Below are 12,028 nucleotides of genomic sequence, written 5' to 3'. Positions count from 1 at the left end.
ATAACGGTCTCACCAACCCAGAAGAGAAAAAGAAAGTAACGTGTGCTATATGTAACAAGCAGGGTCACAACACAGTGGAGGAGGGTAGATGTCATGAACCACAAGGTTTGACATACCCCCAAACATCAGTTCCTTCTTTAAGAGAGAAATAATTTTTTTCCAACTTTAAAAACTAAAAGCTGATCAGACAGTTTTGGCTGACAGACTAAAAACACTGAGGAGAGGTAGAAGTGGGGCTAGCATTCTAGTCTCCCCTCCAGCCAGCTAGTGGAAAAAGGTTTCCACTTTTCTTTCTGTAAAATTTCACACACTTTTTCATCGCCTACCTCCTGAGACAGACCGAGTTGACCCGTGGATGGACATCCCCTGGTTCTCCATTCAGACCATGGCAAGTTAGGATGGACATCAACAGTATAACGGTATCGTTCCACATTTCAATTTATTCTTCCATATTGTTTTTTAATTTTTAGAAAATTCAAATTAATTATGCCTTGAATCATGTTTTTAAAACTTTCATATAACTTGTTTAAATAAGAAACAAAATAATCTGTCCAACACAATGCTGTCTAACGTTTTGAAAAATCATTGGCAACAAAGTTTATTTTGAATTTTTAAAATTGATTAAATGCTCAAAATTTCATAACCTTCCTTAATTGTTCTGTATTAGAATAGTTGTAGCATAACTAATTTTATAAAACCAAAATATGTTAAAATTCACATTTAAATCTCACATTAATCTCTTCATTTCAATAAAATAAATCTGACTCCCTATATAAATGTTTTCCTTTCAAATTCCAAAGAACATCTAGTTGGTAATAAAAAAAACCAACTGCTTTAGCTCTACCATCAAATGCTACGCAACAACAATATTACAGTGTTCCCGTATGGGAACTGGTGGATCGCCCCCTTTTATTACTCTTACCAAACAGGTCACCAATCATTTATTACAATGATGGATATCACAGTTCAATCCATTTAATGTTACACATTGAAGGGGAAAAAATGGTGGTCAAAGCTTTTTACATTTGGGATCGACAGTGCCTGTCAAAATGCATGGATTTTGAAACGTAAGAACACCAAAATAACATATTGTGAGTTTCGACGAGCTGTTGTGCAAGACTGGCTCTACAAATTTGGAGTCCCTCCCAAGATAAAACGAGCTATCTCAAATGCCCCTTCTTCTTCTTTGAGAACTGATGACGACTTTGTCCACATCTTGGAAAGCTGCAAGGAACACCGACGATGTGCACAGTGCCATAAACGCACAAGAAAAATGTGTTCCAAGTGCCAAGTTGGCTTGCACATTCACTGCTCTCATCTTTATCATTCAAAGAAATAAATGTAAATAGTAAACAAAACTTTTTTATGTAATTTAGTTTGTTTTTATATGTTTTTTGTAATCATGGATATGATATAAATTTCTCATTGTCATCATAAATAAATATACATTACTATAAAATAATCAGTGTTATTCATTAATATGATTTACCTAAAGTTACCGGCCTCCTAACGGCACCTAGAGGTGCCACCCATTTTTCAACCATAATTCAGCACTTTTCAAACCCAATTACTATTACAGAGTACTGATAGAACATAAATAAACAGGTATATGAGAAAAAAATTGAAGAAAATCGACCAGGTCAGTCTCAGGAATTGATGGGTTAAGGAAATGCTTGGATGACATTAATACAGGTAAGCTGAGTAAAATAGCTGCCTCAATGGCCTACAACATTCCAAGAAGCACAATCAAAAATAAATGGAAAAATTGTTTCAACAAAAAACCTGGTAGGCCAACTGTACTGCCAGAAGAATAAGAGAAAGCTTTTATAGAACACATTGTAAAATGGCTGAGTTTGGGTTTACAATGACTGAAGTAGATATAAGATTTATAGTTAAGGGCAATTTAGATAAGACTGGCAAAGTTGTTGCTCAGTTCAAGAATAATCCACCAGGTATTGAGTGGGTAAGGGCCTTTCGAAAACGACATCATGAATTGACTGTTTGAGAATGTAGCAATATAAAAACTGTACGAGCTGCAATTGATGAAGAAACAATTATAAACTTCTTTAAAAATTTGACTAAATCCATTGAAAATGTCCCACCTCAAAACCTCTGGAGCTATGATGAGACTAACCTTCGAGACGATTCCGGCAAAAAAAGTAATATTCAAAAGAGGAATGAAATATCCTGAACGTATAATGAACTCAACCAAGTCATGCACATCTATTATGATGTGTTTCAATGCAAAAGGAGAAATGTTAAGCCCCTATATTGTATACAAATCTGACCATCTTTGGTCAACATGGACAGAGGGAGAACCAGAAGGATGTAGAAAGTTTTGATTGGGGATAACTTGTCCTCACACATTAACCTTGAAGTGATCAAGACATGTGAGGAATATAACATTAGGTTTGTGTGTCTGCCTCCGTACTCTAGCCATCTCACACAACTTCTTGACGTGGCATACTTTGCACCCATGAAATCAATGTGGCGGAAAATTTTAACTTCTTGGAAAGAGTCTGAGCATGGAAAAAATATGTCGAACATACCCAAAGATGTGTTTCCAAAGCTCCTCAAACAACTTACTGATGCCATGTATGCAGAAAAATCAACAAATTTTCTTTCTGTAAAATTTCACACACTTTTTCATCGCCTACCTCCTGAGACAGACCGAGCTGACCCGTGGATGGACATCCCCTGGTTCTCCATTCAGACCATGGCAAGTTAGGATGGACATCAACAGTATAACGGTATCGTTCCACATTTCAATTTATTCTTCCATATTGTTTTTTAATTTTTAGAAAATTCAAATTAATTATGCCTTGAATCATGTTTTTAAAACTTTCATATAACTTGTTTAAATAAGAAACAAAATAATCTGTCCAACACAATTCTGTCTAACGTTTTGAAAAATCATTGGCAACAAAGTTTATTTTGAATTTTTAAAATTGATTAAATGCTCAAAATGTCATAACCTTCCTTAATTGTTCTGTATTAGAATAGTTGTAGCATAACTAATTTTATAAAACCAAAATATGTTAAAATTCACATTTAAATCTCACATTAATCTCTTCATTTCAATAAAATAAATCCTAATATAAATGTTTTCCTTTCAAATTCCAAAGAACATCTAGTTGATAATATAAAAAAAACCAACTGCTTTAGCTCTACCATCAAATGCTACGCAACAACAATATTACAGTGTTCCCGTATGGGAACTGGTGGATCGCCCCCTTTTATTACTCTTACCAAACAGGTCACCAATCATTTATTACAATGATGGATATCACAGTTCAATCCATTTAATGTTGCAAATGGTGGAGGTTACGCCGAGCTTATTTCTGCATTACACAAATAAATTAATAACTAATAATAAAAACATTAGAGCAGATTAATCTAACGCTGAATGTTGGACTTTCCCCGTCCCTCAAATTATGAAATACATAAATGTTTGCAAAGCTCAAATCAAAAGTTCTTGTAATCAATTAAATTAAATACAACTAAAAACTGGCGTTTAATCAGTGAATTAATTCCAATACATAATAGCAAACCATTTTGAATGAATTTTTATTACAGGAAAAAAGTGTATTGTTATTTCGAAGTAAGTTGTGTTTTCAATGAATGTTTTATTTCAATGCCAAGGCTATTAACTATCTGATATTAGCTTATGAAGTATTCGAAACTTTTCATGTATTGTACACTCATAATATGCTGATAGCAGTATGTGTAACTCAGATATTTTCAAAGCATTCTCTGACGTGAACTAAATGTGACATTTGCAAGATGCTCACCTATGATTGAGCTGCAAAGAGCTGCAGCCAGGGATACTCAGTGATGAATACATGGAGAACCAAGACATAATATAGGTTTAAGAAGTGTATATGTTGCTGGTCACCCCATTAGACTATCACTATAAAAAAACTTGTTTTTGAGGTTATCATTTAAAGGAGGTTACAAATCGACAGGAAGACACCTTGATGGAATCTAGCAAGTTGACACTTGCCATGTATGAAAATTTGGCCTACTCACCTCCAACAACACAAGTAGACATGAAATCCATTGCAGTTTTTAAAGCTTTTAGAGTTTCAGAGTGAATTACTTGCAGAGTTCCATTAAGTTTTTCATCCATAATCACAACCAAAAGTCCTCCAATATTATATATACATATACTGTTCAAGGAGTAAATTCATTTTACTCCTATTATTTTTCAACTTGTATATACAGGGTGTCCCAGATAAATTTGCAACAAAAAATGTTCAGTAAAATTTTCTCCTCTAACCATTTTATAAACTATCGAATGAGTATAAATTTTTCAGGAAAATTTCAAAACTAGAGTGTTAAAAAATGAAAATTTTTAAGAAGAGCACCCTAAAGATATATTTTTGTTGTTTTAAATTCATACCATTGAGATTCAATTGTGTGAGAAGAAAAATCTGGTGTGGCGCACTCAAACAACTTTCCTTGCCGTTATGAAAATTGATCACCTGACGCTACGGTAGAGTTCCCGCGCATCTCAAGTCTACTATTCAAAGATTAGAGCCAGCTGGTGACAGGTCCTATCTTATTAGGTACAAAATTTATCTTATAACTTTAATATTTATGCCTTATTGAACATTATTACGACTTAGGAAACTATTTATGCATTATTGGACATTTATTTACGGTACCTAGGTGAGTACTTCTAATTTAATATTACAAGCTTTATCTTATTACTGTACTAACTTTATCTTATTAGGTACAAACTTTATCTTCTTTCAAATATTTATGCCCTATTGAACATTAATTTTGCAATATTACAAACTTTTTTTATTTAGTTCTCGGGTGCTCAGTTTGATGTTTTCCCACATTTAATTTCATAACTCTCTTATTTTTCAAGTTGAAAAATTTAAAAATATTCCAATAAAACTTGAAATTATGGAGAATTTTTTGATGAGATCTTATCTGCATTATTATCAACAAAAACTCCTTTAATATTTGTCGAAATATAAAAATAAAGTTTTCCGCAATCGGAAAATATTTTTTTTTACCCAAAAAACAAATTTAAAACCAGTTCTTTTAGTATCAAAATGTTCAGTTTTTTACACAGTTTCATGATATGGGGTCAACATGTACATGGCTTATTCACTGCTTACTTTATATGGGAAATCAGCATGGTGGTCATCTTGACCCCAAACCCGGGGTTAAGATGAACAGTCAGTAAACTTTTTTTTTCCAAGATATTTGGACTGTTAAAAACATTTTTAGCACATAAAAGTTTTCATAAGTATCCCATATAATAGTAGAATATTAATTAATAGAATTTGATAAGAAATAATAGAAAAGTTATGTTAAAAATTACAAAAAAAATGTTCATCTTCACCCCGGTTGACGGTATATTGTGTTCTATAAAGTGAGCAATAAAACATTCGAAATGGCCGCCATTTTAAATTTTACATCGAAAATTTTTCATTTTATTTTTTAAAGTTGAGTATTTGTGGCATGAATATTCATGCCAAATTTCAGATCAATGCAACATTTCGTTTTTGAGATAAAGATTCCTAAGTGAAAGGAACAAAATGGCAGCTATAAGGATAACCGCTGGGTTTTGGACACTTAAAATGCGACATTTGTGGTCTCCTATCATCCAGGAATAATACCCTAAAATGTTCGACACTACTTCTGAAACACTCTGTATATTGTGTGTGTTGAATTTCGGATAAATTTTGTACAAAATGAAATTTTAAACATCATAAGTTTAGATACCGTCAAGAAATGAGAGGATAGACATACATTATTTTTCATTTGTTTTCTACCGATTTCATGTACTACATAGGGGAAAGGGGGGCAGAAGTGGACAGGGGCACAAGTGGACATTTCAAATTTTCCGCCAATCAGTGAAGCTTGTGAGTTCAAAGTTTTGTCACTAGGTTGTGCACAGATAGCCTATCTCTCAGGGGAAAATCATTGCATATGGCTGTTTCTGAGTGAGGTAAGTAAACATTGTTTGATTTTGATAGGTGAAAATAAATTATTTGATTCAAAGTTCTTGTTTAATAATATTTGACATGCTGATTCTAATGGTATAGGAGTTGAACCATTTGACAGAACAGTTTATTAGCTACAATTTAATGTGTGGAAGTTGCATCAAAACCTAACCTCAAATGAGAAATTAAGCATTGTATTCAGTGTTGCAACATGGGGTACATTTGGACAGCAAAAAAGGGGCACATGTGGACAGTGTCCACATGTGCCCCGCCAAACAGAATTAAACATTCCTATAATCTGTTAAGTACTTGAAATGTCACAAATAACACTGAATTGTATTCTATATTCACCTGGTTAGTATTATTATCAACTGGATTTGAACTTAAAAGCTACAAAAAATCAGTTTTGAACATTATTATAATTCTTGGTCTCAATGAAATTGTTAGGCCTATATCAAATATATTTGATTTCATCAAGCATTGACTCAGTTTATTTTTATGCTTCATAAGCTCTAGCTTTTTAATGGGATTTAAGAGCAATATGCTATGCTTGAAGGTTCATATGCCTTTTTTCAGTTAAATTGAAAATAATTTACATAATATAGTAGTTTATTGTAATCCATTTATCTGCAAGAGCTATTGGACTGATTTAAAATACAGTAGCCTACTTTCTCATGCAGAACTGGAGTTATCTGTCAAGGCAGCCTTGCATCCAATGTATTTTGAATAATTCCAATGATTCACATATCATGTCAAATGAAATAAGCCCTTTACTGTGCCTAATCATGAATTTGATGTTCACAGAGTTTCCAATTTGGTGAGGAACTATCAAAGGAAGACCAATAGAGCTGCCATTTCAGAAGAAGTTGTGAAGCAGGCATTGGAAGATACTTATAAGGAATGGGAACCGTTCTATTCGAGAAGCTGCAGCCTACCATGGACTGAAGAAATCAATGTTACACAAGCGGATGTCAAAACTTCAAGATGGAGCTGTTGATATTGAAATACCTGCACTTGCTGCCAGCTCCAAGTATTCTACCAGACAGGTGTTTTCTTCTGAAGAGGAACGTCTCTTAGAAGAATACCTTATCAATTGCTCAAGAATGCACTACGGTTTGACCTACAAACAGTTCAGGGATTTTGCATATTCTTATGCTTTAGTGCTAAGGAAGACCTTACCCGAGGGCTGGAATCATGCTGAGACAGCAGGTATTGATTGGATGAAAGGATTCATGAAGAGACACCCACAGCTCAGCTTGAGAAAGCCAGAGAACACTAGCCTTGCACGAAACATTAGTTTTAATAGGAAAAATGTGGAAACGTTCTACAATAACTTGGAGACTTTAATGGAGAAATACAAATTCCCAGACAACCGCATACTAAATTTAGATGAATCTGGTGTAACTACAGTCCTACAAAGCCCAAAAGTCATCGCGCCAGCTGGAGCTAAGCAAGTAGGACAGTGTGTTTCAGCAGAACGAGGGGAACTTGTTACTTTCTGTGGTATTGTAACAGCAAGTGGAAGTGCTTTACCACCAGTTTATGTCTATCCCAGAGTGCATTTCAAAGACTTGTTCTTATATGGTGCTCCAAGAGGTAGTAAGGGGTTTGCAAATCGATCAGGCTGGATGACACAAGAAGTTTTTCTAGAAGTCTTGAAACACATTCTAGTGCAAACATCCTCTAGTAAAGAAAATCCACTTCTTATTGTTCTAGATAATCATGAATCACACATAAGTTTGGATGCAATTATCTTCTGTAGAGAAAATGGGATTGTATTACTAACTTTTCCACCACACACCAGCCATCGCCTTCAACCACTTGATGTAGCTGTTTTTGGGCCTTTCAAGAGTCATTGTAGGTCAGTCTTCAATAAATGGATAAGTGAAAATCCTGGCAAACAAATTGCAATTCATAATATCGCACATCTAACTGCATCAGCATTTGATGAAGCATTCAGCAGGAAAAACATAATTGCCAGCTTCAAAAAAACTGGAATCACACCTTTCAACCGCTCTACATTCAAAGAGGAAGATTTTCTGGGATCCCTTCCTACAGATCAGCCACTGGTAGAGACGCCTCAACAAGAAAACACATCAGAAAAAACCGTTGGTGCAGAAACAATGGCTGGTTGCTCCACTGAAAATAATGAAGAAATTAATCTTCAGAAGACACATGACAATGGAGGGTCTGTCACACCTGCTAGAAATTCTGAAAAAAAGGATTTTCCCACACCTGAAGATATCCGTCCATACCCTAGAGCTGAAAGAAGAGGTGATAGTAAAGGGAAGGGGAGAAAGAAGGGGAAGTGTTGTATTTTAACAGATACTCCGGAGAAGAACAGGATAGAAGCAGAACTATTGAAGAGAAAAATTTGTTGCCCAATTAATTGAAAAAATTTCTCCAACAGAATTTAAGGTAAGCTTCTTCAAAAAGCAAACAAGATCCTACACATTTGTAAAGCCTGATATCCAAGATATAAGCGAAATAAACAAAGAAGAAGCAATTTGTAAGTTGCCTCAACCTAGCACTGTAGGAGGAACAAATAGGGCAGTGAATATTTTTCGTTTCAAATTCAATTTTGACAAATATAATATGGGGTAATATTAAGGGTGTGTATTTAAATATATGTGTATTAAAGTATTTCATGCATTAAAAGTTTTACTGACGTCATGGTGTTCTCTTTTTTGCCATGTCCACAACTGCCCCAGACCTGTCCACAACTACCCCGTGATGGGGTACTTATGGACAGGATGTAAGGGTTTTGAAAAATATTTTTTTCAGGTACTTGGATTAAAGTTTTTTCAAATATGTGCACAAGAAATCTTGAAGTGAATACCGAAGTTGAATTTAAAAATTATTTGGTAACATTAATTTGATCCATTAAAAAAAATACAAAAAATAAAATCTGAATTTTGTCCACAACTGAAGAAGCTTAGAAAAAAGGAGCTTCAGCAAATTCAAATAAAAAATCTGAGGCTAAAACTCCAGTTATTTTTACTGATTCACGAGCTAAAATCTCACCAATATCAATTCCAAATTTCAATGGAAATCAAGCTGATGGGCCAGTCTTTTATTAATTGTTCAAATCATTAATACATGAGAACAACTCACTTTCAAAATTAGAAAAAATGGATTATTTCATTACAAGCTTACAATGCTCAGCAAAATCTGTTTGTACTGGCGTGATTCCAGTGCAAGAAAATTATTATTCATTATTTGATCGCTATGAGGATAAACGCATACTTGCTGCTACATAATCACATTTTTACATAATTTTGTTGATTCTAAACCATGGAGAAACTGAAAAAAGATGGAAATTTGCAGGCACAGTCATTAGAGCAGTTTTATAAAGACATTTCTATGTTGAATTGGTTTGGTAAATCAAGCAGAGATTCGATTTTTCCGATCCACTGTTTGAAATTTTGTCTTTTGTAAAATCTAAAGTAGCTCAGGAGTTCTCAAAGAACTCAGTTCTAACAAGATTCCCGGGTCCGAAAGATGTTTTTAACCCCCAGGAGCTTCATTCTGAATGGAAAAACCATGTCCTATTGAATCATACAGAATTGAAACTGCAATGCGACAATCTGCTTTTCCCAATTTGCAAAAAGTTATTAGGCTCTTATTGGTTCTCCCCTTCTCCCCTTCAATGCTTGTGTTGAAAGGGTTTTCAGTGAGCTGAAACTGTGTAAAACAGCCCATAGAAATAAATTGAAAACGACAACAGTAACTGCTCTTATGACAGAGATAGATTAAAAAACCTTAAAGGTCAATTTTACTCTAGAAATACATGTTAGAAAATCGCATATTTCTTCCTACTTTCTACGCTCATATCTCAAGTATAAAACCACATATAACTTTAAAAATTTCTACACACATTCTTTAGACATTTAGAATGTGGTTTTGCTTTGTAAATCTTCTTTTATTTTATTAGTTTCTATTTAAATTTGATATTTACAAAGCTGTGTCAATTTGGTAATTACGAATCAATCTGCTTGATTCAAAAGGTAAACCAGTTCAAAATAATAACACCAATCTGAATACATTAAATGTTTTGAAAAAAGGCTTATAGGTTTTTGTAAAACTGCTCACAAAAAGTCTGTGACGTCATGCTAGGCATTTCAAACGGCTGGGGGTTCAAAAGCAACGGCTATTTTCAAATCTGATAGTTCTAGGGTTTCTTAGTAGGAGCGCTGCTGCTTCACTGTTACCCCCACTACTATCTAACCTCTTCAAAATTCACTCAAGACAGACAACATAGACAAGCCAATACAAATCAGTGTCGCCAGGTGTAGGGATTTTTCCCCACAGTGGGGAATTTACACTGCTGAAAGGTTAGTGACATTATTCCGTCTTCCGTGACAAAAACTATCAAATGTCTTTTGATCGAGATAGAATTGAATAGAATAGTCATTGAATCAATAGTCAAATGAAAATTTTTTGAGTGGTTAATTTTCATTTCAATGTGGCGAAAAACATCAGCCTCTGGTATCGGGCAACACCAACACATTTTCATATTTAGCCACTTTCTGTGAGCTCTTGAAACTTGAAGTATGGAAAACTCCTCGAAAGAACAAGTGAAACCATCACGGTCTCGATAAAAACCAAAGGACACTCGCTGCGAACAAAACTGAGGCTTAGTAGGATGTGCAAATTCGCACGATTATTAAAGTATAAACTCATCCTTAGTTAATAAATTTTGTTCCTGGAATTGGATTTGTTATTGAGATTTTGTTGTTGAGTTTAGCACAGCGCTGTCTGCAGTAAGTTGTCCCGTCGTGTGTGAAAGAAAAGCTTGCCGTATAATGTCCCGCCGTTTCCGACGGTAGCAAATATTTAAATTATTTATTAAAATAAATATTTCTTATTGTATAATATAACATCATTGTTAGTTATAAAAATAAATTATTATTGAATAATAATTGAAGTTTCCGGTAAGTATTGATTATCAAAGTACTATTACTTGCGCTTTGCGCTTGGCAGGGGGCTTCGCCCCTGTGTTCGATGATCTAGAGATTTGGATAGCCATTTTATGAAGGAACTTCGTCATGGTCTGAAATCTTGTTACTTTCCTTGCCCTATTACCATAGGTAAGGAAAGTATTGCTTTCCAAAAAAATTCAAGGTACCCTAATTTCATGTTTTCTATACGTTTCATTACTTTCCTTGCCCTATTACCATAGGTAAGGAAAGTAAGTTTATTGCTTTCCAAAAAAAATTAAGGTACCCCAATTTCATGTTTTCTATACGTTTCAAGGTCCCCTGAGTCCAAAAACATGATTTTTGGGTGTTGGTCTGTGTGTGTGGGTGTGTGTGTGTGTGTGAACACGATAACTCCATTCCTAATTAACCGATTGACTTGAAATTTTAAACTTAAGGTCCTTATACCATGAAGATCCGACAGTAAGAAATTCAATAAAATTCAATTCAAAATGACAGAAAAAATGGCGGATAATGGCTAAAAAAAACCATGTTTTTCACGGTTTTCTCAAAAACGGCTCTTAACGATTTTCTTCAAATTTATACCCTAGATAAAATAGCTGATAAAATACCCTAGATTAATAAGCCCTATCAACTGGCATGAGTCTCATTTCTGGGAAAATTGCAGGAGCTCCTGAGAAGAATAAATTTTGTTAAATTTCTATCACGATTTTCTCAAAAATGACTTGACCGATTTTTTTTCAAATTCATACCCTGTATAGTTATATATCAGCTCTATTAACTGGCATGAGTCTCCTCCCTGAGAAATTGACAGGGGGTCCAACCCATCCTTGAGAAATTTACTTTGTAACCTTCTCGTACGTGAGGTAGGTAGGTAGAGCAGTTTATTCAAAAGAACACAATGTGTTCATGTCATGTCGATATTTTATTTGTAGAACAGCTGTTTTGACAACTTTTAAAAAATCCTCAAATTTCATAATTTATTTCAAACAAAGCGCATGCTTAGTAACAGAAGGGCGTATCGACCATTTTGTCAATTCTGGGTACTGTAGTGATTCAGTATATTCCGAATATGAGGAATCATAGTAACATAAAGGCGTATCTAAAATGCTGTCGGTTTTGGAA

The 12,028-nt window shown here is 34.3% G+C and overlaps 1 protein-coding gene across 1 annotated transcript; it reads left to right on the top strand.

Moving 5' to 3' along the window:
* The first annotated feature begins 6,931 nt into the window (after positions 1–6,931).
* LOC120349672 lies at positions 6,932–8,356 on the top strand. The gene has a single exon (XM_039420170.1). The coding sequence runs from the start codon at positions 6,932–6,934 to the stop codon at positions 8,354–8,356; it is 1,425 nt and encodes a 474-aa protein (XP_039276104.1).
* Positions 8,357–12,028: the final 3,672 nt, after the last annotated feature.

Source organism: Nilaparvata lugens, chromosome 2, assembly GCF_014356525.2.
Source record: "Nilaparvata lugens isolate BPH chromosome 2, ASM1435652v1, whole genome shotgun sequence".
NCBI classification, from domain to species: Eukaryota; Metazoa; Arthropoda; class Insecta; order Hemiptera; family Delphacidae; genus Nilaparvata; species Nilaparvata lugens.
The sequence above is the reverse complement of the archived record's forward strand: the minus strand, read 5'-3'. Positions and strand labels throughout refer to the sequence as shown.